The sequence below is a fragment of the Fukomys damarensis genome, unplaced genomic scaffold, assembly GCF_012274545.1.
Source record: "Fukomys damarensis isolate Sample0158 unplaced genomic scaffold, DMR_v1.0_HiC HiC_scaffold_41, whole genome shotgun sequence".
NCBI classification, from domain to species: domain Eukaryota; kingdom Metazoa; phylum Chordata; class Mammalia; order Rodentia; family Bathyergidae; genus Fukomys; species Fukomys damarensis.
The window spans coordinates 101,384-121,261 of NW_022900953.1; the positions used below are offsets into that span (position 1 = coordinate 101,384).

Sequence of the window (19,878 nt, forward strand, 5' to 3'; positions counted from 1 at the left end):
CACACACACACACACACACACAAATTCTTTGAATGTGCAGTAAAATAAGTACTTTGTAAAAAATTATGGGACAAAATGTGTATACAAGAGTCTAACTGAAATAGCACCATAACAAATGACCTCAATACTGTCAAGTGCACTTACTTTTTAAGGCACAATACACTTGAAAATCTATTGCACTTTAAGATATTTTGCCAACTTATGCCACTCTAAAGATTTTGAAAGATCAATGCATTCTGGATGCAACATCCCAAGTAGAGAGACAATTTTTTTTGAGTAGTGGAAAGTCATCTTTGGACAAATTTAGCACAGACTATAAATACAATGGAAACCTATGCAACTAAAACTGCATTGTTAAAAACTGACATCTTCTGCAGTTTAACATATATTTCCTACAACTTGTGAGACCTTATTTTCTTATTCTTAGATTCATAAAATCTCCAAGTGTACCCCACCTTTGTATTTCAATAAAGCTGTATGAAGCAATGTGAATCTGCATTAAAATAAAGGCTGCTGCATAAACCTTTCAGTTCAAATTCTCTTGACGAAAAAAAAAAAAAAAAAAAAAAAAAAAAAAAAAAATCAAAACTGAATCCAGTGAAGACCAGAATCCAGTAATGCCCGAAAAGGATTGGTCATTGTCATTCCTATGGACAGCCATTCTAACATTTCAAATTGATTTACGGCAGGCAATGAAGGATCTAACTAAATATATCCTCCCAAACACTTTATCAGGTCTAAACAATTCTTGCAGTAGGATGCCCACAGACACTGAACTTAAAAGCAGTAAATAGCCTAAATATTAAACAGGGAATTGATATATTTACTTGCATTAACTTCAAAGAGTAAGTTCAAAAATATTGCTGTGTTCACACTTCATGACAGGAGTGTTTTCTTATAGTTTAAGGTTCTAAGTGCCTATCCAGAACAGAGAGAGCAAGTCAGAACTTTAGCACTTTGCCATACTAGAAAATAATCACATTTTAAGATGACCTCCTCCCCACCAGGGTCTACAAGTACCAAACTCTCAACACAGGCTACTGCAGTTTTTCCTTGTATTTACTGATGAATTAATTATCTCTGCTACATAGAATCACACCTCTTTATCAAGGTTTAATTGTAGCTCAAATTCAGTAAATTTATTTTGTCCAAACAACTGATATTTTGAGCATTACCAAGCCAACAAGACATCAAAATACTGTTGTTAAAGTCACAGTACATTAACAAACAAATGATCCTCAGTCAAGATTACAAATGCAGTTTGGGGTGGGACTCAGCAGGAGACAAGTTAATCCATACTGCAACTAAATCTTCAACTTCTGAATAGGTCTGTAGTTGCTCTGCTGATTTCTTCTTGTGACTTTGAGCTCTCTTGGAATTTTCATAAGAATCACAGCTGATAATGTACTGCAAGTTCTTAAAGCTACATATTATAGTCTGGCTAAGTTATATGTGGTTTCCACGTTGGCTTGTATGAAATGATGACTGCAGCAAAGGAGATTCAGTTGCCCCACCAGTCAACCCCCTGGGAGTTATAATTTCCACCATATCCATCACTATTGTAGAAGCCTCCGTAGCCACCTATCAAAAGATTTAAAAAAAGAACTTAAGACACTAGTATCTTTCCTTTTCTCAATACCTCAATATAAACAAGGAATATCTATTGCTGTACTTTGTGCTCTTTAGAATCTAGAATTCCCTTATTAAATTATGCTTGGATAAAGACAACTAAGAAGGAGGGGACTTTACAAAGGAAATATTATTATTACCTCCACCAAATCCTCTGTTATTGCCGTGACCACCTCCACCACTGCGGCTACTGCCTGCACGGGTACTACTAAAACAAGAGCTGCTGGAACCACTACTTTGTCGATAGTCTCTAGCACCAAATCCTTCACTGAATCTATTTCAAAGAAAAATATTATGTGACCATGTTGAGTACAAAAATTCAAATAAAAAGTGCTAACAGCCATATAAACTTCCCAATTCTCAATTAATTTTACAATTTAATTTCACTGTGGTCAAAGTACTCTTAATGGTTTTTCCAAAAACTAAATGAGCAAACAAGTTATAACTTGTTCTATAATTTTCCATTTTCAAAAGTGTTTTTAGGTAGTTGAAGAACCTTTTAACTCTAAATTTAACTTATTGGCCCAAACATAATAGTAACCAAGTACCTCTTAGAACGTCCACTTCTGCCACCTTTGAAATGGTGTTCAAAAGCCTTATCTTCCAACCAAGATGGCACTTCTTGTTTAGCTTCATTAAGGAGGTCCAATAAATCTTTTGTGATGTTCATATTTCTTTCATTAAAGAATGAGGTGGCAAGACCTAAAAAATTTTTAAAAAGTACCTAAAGGCTAATTTCTATAAAGTAGCCAGCTCAGTATTTTCAATTTTCCACTGGTTATTAAGTAGACCTCTAAAATGACACTTTACGTTTGCAAAGCAACCCCAACTGAAGAGCTAAGAAAAACTTTTAGATTAAAAAAAATTTATTTTTTCTTATTCTTTTTTTTTGAGATAGGATCTTGCTATGTAGTTGACTAAATAACCCAGGCTGGCCTTAACCTCACAGAGAACCTCCTATCTCAGCTTCCCAAGTGCTGGAATTATAGGTGTGCACCACCACACCTGGCCTAATTAGCTTATGAATCTGATGTCATTATTCCTAAAAACAAACACACAAACTAACAAAAACTGACTTAGAATTCTGTCAGATTCTTTACTATATACCTGTGCCTCTCTTATACACACAACACATCTAATAGAACACTTTACCAAGGTTTCCTAAACGTCCTGTACGGCCAATGCGATGCACATATTCTTCAATATCACTTGGCAAATCAAAGTTGATAACATGTTTCACATTTGAAATGTCGAGACCTCTTGCTGCCACCTGGAAAATAATATTCATTAATAGAAAGCAGGGCCAGGGATTTAGCTCAGTGGTTCTTCCTCCTGCCTTGCAAGCACAAGGGCTCGAGTTTGATCCCCGGTAGCAAAAAGGAAAAAAAAAGAAAGCAATATTCAAACATAATTAAGTAAAAAACAAAATATACATACAGCCGTGGCCACTAGAATTGGACTTTTCCCTGAGCGGAACTGCTGAAGTGCTGCTTCTCGATCTCTTTGTGATCGGCCTCCATGAATACTGGTACAGGCAAACCCTGCATGGTGTAAGAAATCCTCCAGGCAATCTGCACCCTTTTTGGTCTCCACAAACACTAAAGTCAGTGAATCCTTTCCTGAAAAATTAAGATCTCATTTATAACGCCTGGGCATCATTACTTCCTTTAAATGTTAACTGGTTTAATTCTAATTAATTGGTTTAATTGATTTACTAATAAGCCAGTTATTATTTATTACCTCCACCAAATCTTCTGTTATTGCGGTGACCACCTTATTATTTATTAATAATAACTGGTTTAAATGTTAACTGGTTTAATCTCTAATTTAGAATGGGGACATAGGAGAGATGGGGCACAAAAATATAAAGAGATTCTCCTGTATCTTGCAAACACTAGCATTCATAATTTTACCTGTTGTAACTAAGACATCAAGTAGACATGACCGTTTATCTAATTCTTCCACCCAAATCACTTTCTGTGTGATATTTTCAGAAGTAGAGCCTACTCTGCCTACAGCCAGAAAAATGTATTCATCCAAGAAGTCACAAGCAAGCATCTGGGAAAAATAAAAAGAGAAAAATTCTAAACAATCTATTTTAGTATACAAATTATATCAAGACATTATCTATAACCACAAATGCTCCCAAGGTAACATCAAATAGTACCTGTATTTCCTTAGGAAAAGTAGCACTAAACATCATAGTTTGACGAACACCTTTTGGTGGCATAGTATCTTGTTCAACTATACGCCGTATCTGAGGTTCAAACCCCATGTCCAACATCCTGTCAGCTTCATCCAACACTAAGTATCTGTTAATAAAAAGTAGTTGACTCTGGAGAGTGAGCAGACCATTGTGACTGCTGAGAAACTGCCTAAAATTATGTTAACAACCAGGTGTGATGGCTGATGCCTATAATCCTAGCACCCTAGAGGATCACCAATTTGAGGCTGGCTGGGAGTTCATACAGAGTTCAAGGCCAGCCTGAACCAGGTAAGATCTTGTCTGAGGGCAAAGGAGAAGAGAAAAGGATTAAAACCAACATACTTGCAGAAGTCTAATCCAATTTTTCCTCTTTCCATCATATCCACCAGACGTCCCGGAGTGGCAACTAGTAAATGGCAACCACGCTCTAAGTCTCGAATCTGCTGGCCAGTATGAGCACCACCGTAAACTACACAAGGACGAACTCTAGACCGGTATGAAAACTGTAAGCAAGAAATGTATTAGCGATTGAAACAATATTATGATCAATTGAGTAGGCAAACCACTAAAATGCATATTTACTTTTCTTGCTTCCTCATAGATCTGCACTGCCAATTCTCTTGTTGGGGCCAACACCAAGGAGATTGGGTATTGTTTGCGGCGCCCATACCTTCCACTTTCCTAGGAAAATTAAGTATACTTTCAAACACAGAAGATGCAAAACTATGGCGTTTTAGGAAGTTAATCACAACAAAAATTTTCTTTATAATTTAAGAATTATAACAAACACACTAGCTTTCATTAGCGAAACAGACTGCAAACAACAACTACAAAAAGATATCATGGCTTAGAAAGGTCTATGTGTACAAATTTCTAAAACATTTATTTCTGCATAAAGAAATCTTTACCTTTGCAGCCTTTAAAGCCTCTCCTGGACCATCTGTATATATCTGACTCAGAATTGGCAGAAGAAATGCTGCAGTTTTTCCAGACCCTGTTAAAACAAAACAAAACAAAACAAAAAGAGTGGCTTATTACATTTGAATGGGGCTGGAATTTAGGCTGGTCTTGATCTTATTGCATTCCTCCTGCTCCAGCTTTTGGGGTGCATGTACCACCATACTTGGCTTGAATCTGAGTATTAAGAGGTGATGAAATCCGCACAGGCCTATTTTTCTGAAGAAAGTTTCTTAATCTCTACCCGTTTTTCTGAGCAACATAGTGAATTTACACATGAACATAAATGTGTCTATACTGTGCCTCTTGTTCTTTTCTTTAGGAAGGAGGTAGTTCTACAGACTGAATGCAAGACTTTCCCACTGAGCTCCAACACCTTTTTATTTCTATTTTTTTGAGACAAGATCTAAGACTGGCTTTTAATTAAATTTGCTTGCCTCTGCCTATGACCCATTTTTTTAATGTAGTACTGGCATCAATGCATCCTATTTGCATAGAAATAGCGTTTTGTCTCAAATGTGCCATCAACATCTATTTTAACTTTTCTGTTACTTCACATTCCTACAAATGTAGTAACTATAATCAACACTTTCTTTAAAAAGCTTAGTAGTCCCTGGTCAGAGTGGTACATATCTGTAACTTCAACACGTGGGAAGCAGAAAGACTGAATTTTTAAGTCAGCCTCAGATAGACAGCAAGGTCCTATTTAAAACCAAACAAAACCCAAAAGCCTAACAAAATCAGGTCTTAAAAGACCAGTCTGCACCAATATTCAGCTACTTCTGCAACCACGACTTTTCTTAAGTAAACAGGTATGCTGTTTATTCTAAAGTCTGAAAATAATTAATTCAGAATGTATTAAAAGGGGCTGGGGATTTAGCTCAGCGGTTGGGTGGCCTGCCTTGCAAGTGCAAGGACCAGAGTTCATCCCCGGTACCAAAAAAAAAAAAAAAAAAAAAAAAACCCACAAAAAAACAAAATGTATTAATAAATGCTATCCCAGGGCCGGGGATTTAGCTCAGTGGGGCTGGCACCTGCTTTGCAAGCTCAGGATCCTGAGTTTGATCCCTGGGCCACAAAAAATATTTTTAAAATTTCATTATTTCTATAATGTAAATATGCACAAAAATGACACAAAATGCAACCAAAAAATTTTTTTTACTTTGTCTGGGTTTTAGCTCAGTGGTGCCACTGCCTGCCTCGCAAGCTTAAAGTCCTAATTTCAATCCCCAGTTCGAAAACAACCACCAACAAAAAAACCCTCCACTTCTATTTCCTCTGTGCTAAATTCTTATACTAAGAATTCTATCTCTGTCTGCCCCACCCCCTAAACTCTAAACAATACAAGTAGGAGGTACCTTTTCTTCTCCAGTTTTGATTTACAGGCTTTTGCCTATGTTATTTTTCTTATTTTTGTTACTAACTTCCCCTATGTTGTAGTCACAGTTTTCTTTGTTGCACTACCAGGGCTTGACAATTTTGCTATAGGTTTCTCAAAGAGGTTCTCATGAGAATACAAATGTCACCGCAAGGACTCTAAAGTATAAAAAACATTAGCCATATCTTTTTTTTTTTCCCCCTCATTGAATTTATTGGTACATTTTAGGTATATAGTACAGTTACATTCATTATTGGGATCTTATACCTTTGCATTACTTGGTTCTCATTTTTCCCCTTGTCCCTGCCCTCCCTTCACCCCCTCCTCTCCTCCTCACTTAGAAACATTTTATTTCCATTTTTCCATTTTCTCCTATTTTTTTTCCTTTCCCTTATTACCTTTCCCCTACCCTTCCCACTTTCCCTACACCTTTAGCCCTAGCCATTCCTCAAAGTCATGATAAATAGAGGATTCAGGCCTTCTCACAGAACATACTTTAGAGCAACCCCAGTAGATATGCTTTTATTCTTTACCAAGTATATGTACCTGTTTGAGCACAAGCCATTAAATCTCTTTTTTCTTTGATAATAGGAATTGCATGTTTTTGCACTGGAGTAGGACGAGTATAATGAGTCAGTTCAATGTTTCCCATAATAATCTCTCCCATCTCAAGATCGCTAAACTGTCAAAAAATATAACACAGATCAATCAAGAAGAAACAAAAACAGAAGCAGTCTATCTGCCACAGTTTGTTTCATAAATATAATGAAGCAGCCAAATAAGTACCTACAATTGGAGTATTACAGTATTTTCTAAGGAACAGAATTCCTGGCTCTATCTACATTTCAAAAAAGTATTTGGTTTTTCATGTCTGACATTTTTTTTTCTTTAAAACGAATAGGCAAACAAACAACGTTTTTAAAAGTCAAACCAAAAAAATCTTACATTTTCAATATGTGGAGGGCAGTTATTGCCAGTTGCCTCTACTGGTATATCGTCGTATTTCTCAAAGTTAATCCCCGTATTTCCTCCAGAAAAAAGTTCTCTGAAATCAGATCATTATTATTTACATGTTACACTAAGTAGTAAGATTCACAAAAGTGAACATACATTTTTAAACTTACTGTTCTAAGCGTTCACTTGGAGGAAGAGGTTTTGACCAATCATCTTCATCTGCTCTGTCACACCAACGACTATACCCACTACGTTCATATTTGCAAAAGCCAGTTCTGTCACGATCATCAAATCTGAACAGCATAAGGAACTGCTATTAGTTGAACTGTTAAACACACATACTTTTAGGTATGTCAATAATTCAGTACAATTCAAATGCCGTTTGTGTAATAATGCTCTCTAGTCAACCACGATTAGATATAATTTACACCTTCATTTAAAAGAACTAGTAGTAGAAAAGTAAGATAACACAAAAGTCCTTTAGAAATAAAGGAAAATTCCCTCATGGGAAGACTTAAGATTTACTTTATAATCATGTTTGATAAAATGAATATTAGTCTGGTATGGTGGTGCATATCTATAACTCCAACACTCAAGAAGTAGTGCTGAGGGAGGAAGGTGATAAATTGGAGACCCTATCCTTAAAATACAAACAAAGCAAAAGAGGAAAAAAACCCAACAAAACCAAACCCCAAAATAACACAAAATTAAATATAATTATTCAGCTATGAAAATCAAGTTGCCACACTATGCAATTAAAAATAAAAATTAAGTATAGCAGTTTACACCTGTATTTGCACTCTTGAAAGGCTGCACCAGTGTTGCCTCAAATTGGAGGCCAGCCTGGCCCAGTCTGAAATATAGCAAGATCCTGTTCTCAATGAAAATAACCAAGGTAAGAAAATATAGTTTAAAAAACTCTATAAATTATAAACATCTCAAGCAAAAAATAATTGCATATAAACTTTCTCATTAGGTCTGCTTTAATAATACTGCACATAAAGCCAGGGATTTAGCTCAGTGGTTCCACCACCAGCCTTGCAAGAAAAAGGACCTGAATTCAATCCCTAGTACCAAAAAAAAGGCTGATCTCCAGGCTCTTCCCCAGATGGATTGGGTCAGAATTTCAAGGAGTAGCTCAAAAGTCAATATACTGCAGATAATTTACCTAATTTTAGGAAGGACTTCTCAGAGTTAACAAAAAAATTATACCTATATTTTGCTTAAATCTATTACTGTATCACCTGTTAAGGAAAAGCAACACTTTAATTAAAAAAGTGTAACAAATTAAAATTCCTAAACTGCACTATTGTAGCTCAATGGTAGAACATTTATCTAGCACACATCCCCTCTGTATTTTATCCTATACAAAAAGATTCCTAAATTACCAATATATATACACATAAACTATGACTCTACCTTCCCCTTGATCCACTTCCACGATCACTGAAGTAACGGGACTTTCCTCTTGAATCACGAGACCCAAAGCTGCTATATGCATCCTTGTCTTTACTGCAACTCCAGCCTGAACTTTCCTTATTGTAGAGTCCTTCAAGAAAAAGGCAAATATTAGAAACTGACAAGACTTGATAAGATTTTTGCTTTCCTAGATATGAAGCATTTAATGACACAGCCTTATCTGTTCCTGGTGGGAACAAAGGTCAACTTAAAAATCTTTAATACTGTATTTTAAATAAGGCAATCCAATCATTTAAACATAATGTTCAAGGGCTGGGGATTTTGTCTTGAAAGCACAAGGTCCTGAGTTCAATCCCCAGTACTGGAAAACAACAGCACTAACAACAAAAAGAATAGGGACCAGGAACTGCTGCCTCAAAAGCTCAAGGTCCTGAGTTCAACCCATGGTAACTACAGAAGTGGGCAGAGGGGAGAGACGAAAATGTGGGACGGATGGATGTTCAAACCAGGTGTGGCACATGCCTGTACTCCTAGCAAGCTGAAGTTGGAGGCCAACGTGGATCACACAATGTTAGGCAAGGTAACACTACATAGTGAGACTCAGTCTCAAAAAGCAAAATTCAGAACAATACCACACCTCCATTCTACAGTTCAGTTTCCACTCCACTCACTTTACCAATAAAAATTCAGAACAATACCACACCTCCATTCTACAGTTCAGTTTCCACTCCACTCACTTTACCAATAAAAATGATGTACTAGGGCGGGGGATTTAGCTCAGTGGTGCCACTGCCTGCCTTGCAAGTGGAAAGTCCTGAGTTTGATCCCCAGTACCAAAGCAGGTATGATGTAATAAAAACAGGAGCCTGCTCAATTCTAGTTAAGACTTGGCAAATTCTTAAACTTGAGTTAGGCTAAGATAGAGATTTTTCTTTTCTTCCAGTACCGGGCATTGAACAAAGTGTGCACTGAACTTACATCCACAGCCCTTTTTCAAAATTTTGCTAAATTATTCAGGCTAACTTTCTTCTAATCCTTTTGCCTCAGCCTCTTGAGTAGTGAGGTTACAAGCACTGCCACACCATTTTAAGAATAATTAGGTTAAACTGGCTTCTTAGTTATTCTCTCACTTCTAAATAAATATCTGACAAGTCCCATACAGATATAATATGGTACCCACATGTGGTGGTACACAACTATCAATCCCTGTTCTCAGGAGGCTGAGGCAGGATTGACACCATCCTGGACTATTTAATGAGTAGCAGTAGTATTTCAGCCATTCTGAAATATATAATGAGAACCTGTCTCAAAAGCCACCCCCAAAAATACTCTCAAAAATTATATTTGCAAAATGTCACAGTCATACCCTTGGATGCTTCTCTGTTTCTTAAATGAGGAGGTATATAACGTCCTTCTAAAAGAGAAAAACGTAAAAAAGTTGAGAGCCTATATATTCTCCCAGAGTTTATCAAAATGTCAAGTTACCAACAGTTTCTTTTTCTCCTATGATAAAAATGAATACCATACAATAAAAACACACAAAAAGGCGGGAAAAGGTAAAATTGAAATAATGTGTTTTATTTTTAAGCTTTTAAAAATTAAATCTGTAGCCTAGTTTACAATTAACCAATAAAGTGGAAAAACCTACTCTCACATAAGAACAAAAATTTTAATCTTCTATACTTAAAATTAAAAGTCCAGCGGTACTTGATTAAATCCATTATTATACTTATATAATTACTAACCTACACTATATCTTCCAATTATCAATTCCTCAAAGTCCTGATGTTTACAAACTCTTTTATAACTTTTTTTTGTTTTGTTTTTTAGAGACAGGATCTCACTATGTAGTGAGCCTGACCTGGAACTCACTATGTAGCTCAGGCTGTTCTCGAACTCACAGTGATCCTCCTGCCTCAACCTCCTGAGTGCTGAGACACACAGTGATCCTCCTGCCTGAGCCTCCCCAGTACTGGGATTACAGGTGTGCACCACCATGCCCGGCCTTACAACTTATTTTTAAAGACAATGTTTTGCTAGGTAGTTAGGCTGGCCATCAGCTCACTATGTAGCTCAGGTTAGCCTTGAACTTGCAGTGATCCTCTAGCCTCAACTTCCCAGGTGCTGGGAATTACAGGTGTGAGCCATAACACCCAGCCTTGTTCAAAGAAAAAATTTTAACAGGGCTACCCAGCACACAAGAAATTAGCAGAGCTGGGTTTTACCATTAAGCTTCTGGATTTCCTTGGTAAATGGCTAGTACTAACTATGGCATGTAAATGTACAAGTTCTGTTTATATTTAACAAAATTTGAGAGAATGGACACATCATTGCATTAATATTAACCTTAATATTTAATTGCTCTATATCATTATCTATATATGGCAAAATATATCTTATATGGAAAAAACTTAGAATTAGTTAAATCTAATGATACTGAGTTACCAGTTTTTAAAAAAAAAATTCTGCATTAGAAAAATGTTATCTTACTGCTTGCTGTGTTTGCTCCGCCACTCTGATTATCAGAAGAGTTCAGGTCTAAACCAGCAAACTGGAAAAAAGGCATTAAGGACTCACAACTTGGCACATAAAAACTACGATAAAAATCAAATAGCATCACCATATTTGCTAAGGACCCTGTCTATCTTCAAAGTTTTAAGCCTAGCAATGACAAAAGACAGAACATAAATTAATAGTAACAATTCAGTAAACAGTCTATTTTATAAAGCAGATTTACTGTTTTCCATTGAAAATAGCTCAATCACATTAAAATTTTCCTTCAATTTTCCAGTAACACAATCTGACAACTGTATCTGAAGAATATTCAATGCCAGTTTCCTCCTTGATGTAATTTTAAATTTTAAAAATGGAGCAATTTGGAAATTCCTTAATTTCTTCATGGTCTAAAGTATTTTAATTCAGATAAATTCCTAAGCATCAGCGGAGCATGGTGTTTTTCACACCTACAGTCTCGGCTTTAGGGAGGCTGAGGCAGAAGGATGGCCAAAAGCTTGAGATCAGACTTGGTCAAAAGTTTTAAAAGCAGCCTGACCTAGGACCGGGGATTTAGCTCCATGCCTGCCTCATTAGCACTGTGAGACCACGTCTAAAAAAATGTCTAACCCCCGCCTCCAAAGTTAGGACGTTAGAAACAAACTATTGCATCACCATCCAAAAGGTACTGAGTATGGGCCAGGAATCTAGCTCAGTGGTTCCACCACCTTCCTCACAAGTGCAAGGACCCAAATTCAATCTGCAGTACCTCACTCCCCCAAAAGTGCTGAGTACAACAGAGCTTTTAAATATCAGAGCATTAATACTTGGCACTTGACAGGTCGTAGCATTCCTTAGACATGCAACAAGTCGAAGTCTTTAGTCCCTAAACTAATAAGTTCACAAATGATACTGGAGGCTTTAAAAATCTCTAAAACTGCCAAGTGTGATGGTGCACACCTGTAATCCCAGCACTTGGGAGGCTGAGGCAGGAAGATTGCTGTGAGTAGAGACCAGCCTGGGCTACATAGTGAGTTCCAGTTCAGTCTCAACTACATGATACCCTGGTCTCAAAAAAAAACAAAACAAAACACTAAAACTGCCATAAATCTCAATATTTTCTTACACTTACAGGTTCCAATACAGCAGAATAAAGATTTCTCTTTATTGCACTTTTTTAATAAATTGGTGAAAATTTTTAGGAGAAAAACTATATATGCCAATTTTTTGTCCCCAAAAGCCAAAGACTAAAAGACAAATATCTGTATGCACAGAATATTTCTTACATAATCAACAAATTTACTCAATAAATTTTCACGCCGTACTTGTGCAAAAGTTTTAGTGATCCTAAGTATGTTTACCAGGTGTTAAAGTCCAACTCAGAGAAAAAGAAATAAATGTGACCTCCATTATTTTTGTTTTTGTAATGCGACTGAATCAGTTCAGGCTGGCCTTGAACTCACTATGTACCTTATGGGTGGCTAGAATGTTCAGCGATTGTCCTGCTTCAGCCCTATTTTCTATTTCTATGCTGTATTTAACAAATTAGGGGTTGGCAGAAGGCGCGCCTTGTATATAAACAATGTCCTCAAACCCTGACTAGCAAATCTCTCCAACATACAATTATAAAACTGTTGAGCGTCAGAACGTGGAACGCACAAAACCGGCTTCAGTTAAGTGGTGTGAATACCTGAAAAGGTCTTCCAAAAGTAAAACTACAGTAGTGTCGGACTTACTATTACCGAAAGAACTTCATAATACAACTTCTAAAAACATGCATCTTCTCCCCTGCCTCCAACAGTTCAGATATTATTAAAATATTCCACCTAAAAGAGAAGTGTCCTAGCCTTAAAGTCCTCCACTGGGAAAAAGTTTTTTTTTTTTTTTTTTTTAATTTAGACAGGACTTCGCCATGTAGCTGAGGGAGGACTTGAACTCACTCCGTAGTCCAGATCCTCCTCAAACTACTTCTGTACCATCCTCCTGAGAGCTGGGATTCCAGGGAAGTACCAGCCCGGCTACACGCCTTAACCGAAGCGTATGAATTACGTCAAAGAAATAAAACTGCTCTACCTAGCTTAACAGCTAGCTGTTAAGTAACTACTATCCGAAACGACTGTACAAAAGCATCTCCTCCAGCTGGCGCCAAACCTCCATTATCTACAGACAGCAGTCAGAAGCTAGCGGCGGCCATTCTCCCCTCCGACCCCCACCATTCCTTTCGGTTCTTGTGCGTCACAAAACTTTCCACTCCGGAAAAACGGCCACACGGATACCGCGGAGGAACAACAAACAGAAATTCCATTGAATTTTTTTTACATTAAATCGCCAATACAGTCCAGTAGATCAAGCCCCACTATATAAGGAAGGTCCTCCAGCGTATGTAGACCACACAGCCGCGTTATCCCGTCCCACAGAGAAGGCTGTACTTCACAATTTCCCCCATATTCAGTTCACCTCCCACTTAAGCAACGACGCAAAAGTAAACTAAATCAGAAAAGATCATGAAAGCCAAACCGCTTAAGGCTAAAATGAAAAAAAAAATTCCCTTCTTGTGCTCCTACAGTCGCAAATTAGGGCCCGCAATGAGCATTTCTACTTAATAGCGTTACTTTACACTAGAGCCGCCTAATTCAGTCACAGTCCGACAGGATAGCTCGCCCGTTGCGTCGTTATCTCTACGACACCTTGTTACCAACACCGCCTCCGTAAGGCTTAATCCAGTTTTTTCTACACCCACACCATCAACCCTATGATATCGACACCCAGAGGAAGAGAAAACAAGATCAGTAAACACTGCGCCACAAGCCAAGTTAAACAAGGGAAGGGACTATTCAAAGAATTTAGGCTTAATTCGTCTTACCTGCTGGTGCACATTTTCCTCAGTCACATCACTCATCCCTGGAGAAAAAAAAAAGGAAAACTCGTGGTGTCTCACTGTATTAAAAAACCCGAATACCGGACTTCTCATAAAGAACTATATGTTTAGTGTAGCGACACCAGTAATATACTTACTCCAAAACTACATCAGCAGGTAAGAAGCGCTTTTAACTCCTTCAGACCTCACCACCGCCACCGGTTTAGGGTGGCCGTTACTTTTGCCTTAGAAACTCTCGTGCTTACGTCATAATCTGGCAAGATCTCTGGGAATCCCGTCCCAAACGCGAGGAATCGCGAGAACTTGGGTGTTCCCTTCCTCTACCAATAATCTGAATTACAGATACTCTTTAGCCTTTACCCTATCAAAGATGTTAGGCATCCCGCCTCAACTCTTGTTTCCTCCTCTTCCCTCTTACCCTCCAGGCGGCCTTTTCTTTCGTTTCTGGGAATCCGAAGTTTTCTGAAATTTCTACTTACTTGCTCTGGCTCCTAGAAACATAACCAGATTATAAAGCAGTGAAATAAATCCCTGAAGCCGAGAGGGTTTAATTCCACCTAACCAAAAGTGTCGGAGCGTGAGGCCATCTCGTAGAACTGTATACCATCTTTTGAATTGTCAGTTGGGGAGGCGAAACAGAAAGGTAGGCAGAAAGACTGAGAGAACAGGGGAAAGCAGAGGAGACTCCGCAGCACTTGCAAGCTGCCTGGCTGCCGACTAGGCTGGCTTAGGCTGTCGGGGCTTCCTAAATACCCGAGGCCCTTCTGGTTACTGATGTGTGTGCCCTGCAAGTGGGTGAGGTCTCTGCCTCATGCAATGAGGACATAATGAAACCATTATGCTGTAAGCGACACTGGTGACGTATATTCCAGATGACCTCAAATCAGAGGCTAACCAGTTTAGTCGCCTCATTGTTCCCAGTGACTAGTACTTGGTACTAACAGTGCTATACTTCCTCTTCAAACCCCACAAACCATTTAGCGCAGTGGAGCCGCCACCCGCCTCACAATGTGAACCCTGAGTTCTATCCCCGGTACAGCAATAAAACAAAACAAAAAACCCAAAACCCCACAAAGTATAAGACTGAATGAACGAGTAGTCACATAAGACAATCAATGCTGTTTGTGGCTGAGGAGATTAGTGTGCAGAAAGCGCTAGGGTTGTCAACGTACTCTTGCAGTGATCCCCCAGTCAGCAGTAGTGGGTGGGAAATGGAGGCAATGGGCTTCCGTACCAATATGAGAAATCTCCTTCAGTGGCCCACATTAGTTTCAGCGCTACAATTCCCTTAGGTAGGAGAAAATATATTGACTATTATCACTAGTGTAAGAAAGCAGCAGCACGGACTGGAGGTTTAGCTCAATGGTGCCACCGCCTGCGTTGCAAGCACAAGGTTCTGAGTTCCGTTCCTGGTTTAAAAAGGGGGGGGGGCAGTATACTATGTGGTTCTTGCACAATACTCAACTCCAGCCAAAGTAAAAAGACCTTCGGGCCAGGGACTTAGCTTAGTGGTTCCTCCATCTACCTCGCAAGAGCAAGGTCCTGAGTTTGATCCCCAGTATGAAAAAAAAGAAAAAAGAAAAAAGACCTTCCACTGCTATTATGTACAGCTAAGCTAGATAGAAATTAATAGGCAGTCAAATGGGTTGGGCCGTGCAGTGAGTCAGTGCAGAATATCGGGCATTTTTGAAGGCATATTTCAAATAGAGGCATATTTGAGGGCTGCCAGGCCTAAAGATAGAAAACTAGTTAACAGGCCTGGGAGCCTCCCAAAGAGATAAACAGCAATTTGAGTTCATACTGTTATTTGCACAAGTATATCCAGATAGGCATCAGTGGGTGACCAGAACATCTGGACCCTCTTCCCATCCCTTCACCTCCCTTTAGAAAAATGCCTTTGTTCTTTCTATGTTAGAATTATAAATACATTAAAGTAAGATTCTATTGCTGCTCCTGGTGCCGCTTGTATGTTTGTTCATGGGGAAAAGTATCTCTTTTGTGAAACACCAGCTGAGAAGACTTGGACGAGTGTTAGGACTGATGAAAACCCCAAGGAAGGGGCCGGCGATTTAGCTCAGTGGTCCCACTGCCTGCCTTGCAAACGCAAGAACCCTAGTTCAATCCCCGGTACAAAAACAAAACAAAAAAACAAGGAAGGTGTCAAGACAGAACAACCATATTAATTTGAAGGTGGTGAAGCAGATGTTTAGGAGATACAGCTTAAGACATATACCACTTAGTAACCTAATGAAAGCCTATTGTGAATGTGGATGAAACAGATCAAATTCCAATTTGTTTGATGGACAGCCAAGCAATGAAACGGACACACCTGCAAACTGCAACAGGAGGAAGAAAAAAAAAAAATGTTCCAGCAACAGACAGGAGGGAACCTATTAAAAAGGAAACCTAGCCAGGAATTTAGCTCAGTTGTTCTGCTGCCTGCCTTGTAAACACAAGGGCCCAAGTTCGATCACAAGTACCAAGGTGTGGGGGGGAACAAAAAAAAAAGTGGTGGGGAGCTGCAACAGCTTTACTCCAGACCAGGAATATATTCTCAGAAAACTGCAGTTTGGTTTCATCATAGCTTGACTACTACACTATAGCTTTCTCTATTCTTTCATTTACTCCATTCTTCTTTGTTTATTGTACATAAAATATTTGTTGTATGTGCACAAACATATTATATTTTTAAAACTTAATGGCCAATAATATGCTTTGATTGACATCAAATGGAGACGAGATAGGGATATACTTGTTCTGTGAAATAATCTCTTTTCTCCACTAGTAGCATGTTCATTCAGCTTTTTTTTTTTTTTATTCAGCTTTTATCTTTACATTCCAATTTGCTTTCACTATTTTCGGGTATTTTTTTGTACTGAGAGTTTAATTCAGGGCTTCACACTTGCCAGGGAGGCACCACAGCTAAGGTACATCCCCAGCTCTTGCTCTGTCTTAACAGAAGAGACAACAACATGAAAAATCCTGGGATACATTGGAGAATTTTAATGTTTTCCATTTATCTATGTTTAAATTATTTGATTTGATTTATTAGTTGATTTTTTGTTTGTTTTGTTTTTTATATGGGGCTCAAATTCAGGTCCTTGCCCTTGTGTGGCAGGTATGGCACCACTGAAATAAATCCCTGGTTGATTTTTTTTGATTGATTGATTTTTGTTTTTTTTTTTTTTTTTTTTTTTTTTGAGACAGGGTCTCACTATGTAGTTGAGACTGCCTTGGAACTTACTATGTAGGCCAGGCTGCTCTCGAACTCAAAGTGATCCTCCTGCCTCCGCCTCCTGAGTGCTGGGATTACAGGCGTGCACCACCACACCCAGCTTTTCTTTTTTCTTCTTTGTTTTTTTTTTTTCTGTACGGGGGATTGAACTTGGATCCTTGTGCTTGTGAGGCAGGCAGCGGAACCACTGAGCTAAATCCCTGGCCCTGATTGATTTTTTGAGGCATGGTTTTTTGCTGTGTAGTTGGACAGACCTTGAACTCATTATGTAGTCCTGGCTGGCCTCAACTCAATGATCCTTCTATATCAGATTCCTCAGTGCTGGATATAAATACGCACCACCAAAACCAGCCTAATCAAGGACAATTTTATAACTTGTTTGTACATAGCTGTTACATATAGGGCAATCTGTCCTTGAGGGGACTAAATTATTCATAAAAGAAGAATCCTAGATAGTATTCTCTCAAAAATAAAGTTATGCTGGTACATGCCTGTAATTCCAAAACTCAGGAGGCTGAGGCAGGAGTATCTAGGCCAGCCTAGAATATAGTAAGCTCAAGGCTGGCCTAAACTATGTAGTGAGACCATCTCAAATAAATAAATAAATAAATAAATAAATAAATAAATAAATAAAGTTTTAAAAAGTTGATGCTAGCCATCTACCCTTGCTATATAACTTATTTCATCATATTAGATAAATATTAGCTATGCGATTGTACTTGTAATCCTATTGGTTGTCTGTAGTTTGATGCATGTTGTATACTTGCTGTGATTTTGTTCTATAAAGCATTCTTAGAAAAATAGCCTCTTGACAACCCACTTTTGGCATCCCTGTGTCTCTCAGGAGCTTTTGCTCAATACGTCTCTGTTTTTGTCTTTGTTTTTATTTTTTGTACTGAGGACTGAACTCAGGACCTTGTGCTAAATCCCCAGCCCAAACCTCTCCTACTATTATTCTTTGTCCTCAAAATTCATTCTTCAATATTAAAGAGACCTAAGTTCAATATGTCTGTTATCTAACAGGTTGAGAATTATATTTCTCCCCATCACACTGATACAATTCAAATAACTCAGTTCTGAAACTTTGTCCCTTTTTTTTTTTGTATTTGAAGTAGTCAAACATGGTTAGAAATAGGAATTCTACTTCTTTTTCCCTGAAGTTCCTTTACTATCTTGTTAAGTGTGTTTAGTGGATTAATTTTAAAAAATAACTAATATTTTATCTAACACTTTTTATTTTAACTAACACTTTTATCATTATAAAAATAAATTCATAGGACTACAAATTAAACCCACTGATGCAAAGTTTCCACCAAAGTCCTAAGACAAAGAAATAGTAAAGTTATTTATAATAAAATGAGCACTTTAATATTGAAATGATTGGCAAGGCCACAGTGTGAAGCACTTGATCCTTCTATTAATAATACAAACAAAATGGGTTGAAGCAGGAATATTTCCCTGAGTTTGAAGTCAGCTTGAGCTACACATGAGTTCAAGACCAGCCCAAATTGCATTATGAGATCCTGTCTCAAAAAACCAAAAACAAGTTGGGAGTGGTGGTGCACACCTGTAATTCCAGCACTCAGGAGGCTCGGGCAGGAGGATCGCTGTGAGTTCAAGGACAGCCTGGGCTACATAGTGAGTTCCAGGTCAGTCTCAACTACACAGTGAGACCCTGTCTCAAAAACAAAAACAAAATCAAAAAAATAACAAAAAACTTCCACTTTATTTTCCAAAATTGTGTAAACTTCATAAATTTACCTTGTACACTAATGACATTACTGAAAAAAATGTGCCTAGTCTAGTCTAGTTTTCAATATACTGGTAGTTATTCCCAGTATACTGAAACCAGTCAAGAGTACTTTTTTTTTCCTGGTACTGGGGATTGCACTCATGACTTTTGAACTCATGATTGAACTCCTGACTCATTGCACTTTTGAGGCATGTGTAGTGCCACTGAGCTAAATCCCTGGTGCCCACAGTTTTACCCCAAAAACTGTTTTTGAGATAAGATTTACTATAAAGTTCAACTGGCTTTGAACTTGTGGCAATTCTCCTGGCCCAAGCTCCGAACTGCTAGGATTGCAGGTATGCAGTGCCATATCCTACATGATGTGTTACCTTAACAAACACTAAGCTTGTTACCTTAAGGTCTCTTTCAACTTACTTTTCTGATTTCATATTAGGGAGAACTGGCGAGGTGAATTGTTGGTCTAGTTTCTTTTCCACATTAACCATAGTGCACACAAGTGTCTATCATTTGTAAACTATGAGTTCTGACAGCTCTTCTACTTGTATGAACAAATCAGCTGTAAATAGACTCTAAGGACTATTCTGACTCTAGATTTTACTTTAAAACCTATTAAAGTACAGATACCTTCAACAGAGTATCTGAAATATTTACCAAAAAAATTCCTAATTTCAGTTACTATAGAAATATTTATGTCCAAACAACTAGAATCATTTGATAATTATGTAATAAAAGTATCAGATTAGGAAAGAAGCCAGGTATGGTGCACACACCTATAATCCCAGTTCTGAGGATACTATGACAGAGTGGTATGACTTTCAGGCCAATGTGGACTACACAGTGAGTTCAAGTCTAGCCTCAACTAAGTATCTAGACCTTATCTCAAGGATTCAAAACAAAATAAAGAAACACAAAATAGATTGGGAAAGAACAATAAACAAAAAACTTTGTCTTAATATTCAATCTGAAAAAGGTAAAA

At 37.9% G+C, this 19,878-nt stretch overlaps 1 protein-coding gene across 5 annotated transcripts in view; it reads right to left on the minus strand.

Annotated features, from left to right (window-relative positions):
• Positions 1 to 553: 553 nt before the first annotated feature.
• LOC104850040 (ATP-dependent RNA helicase DDX3X) overlaps positions 554 to 19,878 on the minus strand; it is a 34,544-nt gene continuing 15,219 nt past the window's right edge. Inside the window, exons 1-18 of one of the 5 annotated variants that reach the window (XM_010606750.2) lie at positions 14,333 to 14,920; positions 13,900 to 13,937; positions 11,034 to 11,094; positions 9,910 to 9,957; positions 8,544 to 8,673; positions 7,295 to 7,417; positions 7,116 to 7,215; positions 6,717 to 6,852; positions 4,744 to 4,829; positions 4,418 to 4,516; positions 4,178 to 4,338; positions 3,797 to 3,941; positions 3,543 to 3,687; positions 3,067 to 3,248; positions 2,782 to 2,899; positions 2,178 to 2,331; positions 1,770 to 1,903; positions 554 to 1,581 (exon numbers count right to left, since the gene is read on the minus strand). In XM_010606750.2, coding sequence (XP_010605052.1) covers positions 1,502 to 1,581; positions 1,770 to 1,903; positions 2,178 to 2,331; positions 2,782 to 2,899; positions 3,067 to 3,248; positions 3,543 to 3,687; positions 3,797 to 3,941; positions 4,178 to 4,338; positions 4,418 to 4,516; positions 4,744 to 4,829; positions 6,717 to 6,852; positions 7,116 to 7,215; positions 7,295 to 7,417; positions 8,544 to 8,673; positions 9,910 to 9,957; positions 11,034 to 11,094; positions 13,900 to 13,935 — 1,938 coding nt within the window. In that variant the 5' untranslated portion in view covers positions 13,936 to 13,937; positions 14,333 to 14,920 and the 3' untranslated portion in view covers positions 554 to 1,501. Of the gene's footprint in view, positions 1,582 to 1,769; positions 1,904 to 2,177; positions 2,332 to 2,584; positions 2,900 to 3,066; positions 3,249 to 3,542; positions 3,688 to 3,796; positions 3,942 to 4,177; positions 4,339 to 4,417; positions 4,517 to 4,743; positions 4,830 to 6,716; positions 6,853 to 7,115; positions 7,216 to 7,294; positions 7,418 to 8,543; positions 8,674 to 9,909; positions 9,958 to 11,033; positions 11,095 to 13,899; positions 13,938 to 14,051; positions 14,252 to 14,332; positions 14,921 to 19,878 lie in introns of those variants that run through there. The other 4 variants (XM_010606748.3, XM_010606749.2, XM_033760578.1 and 1 more) reach the window with 4 other exon arrangements.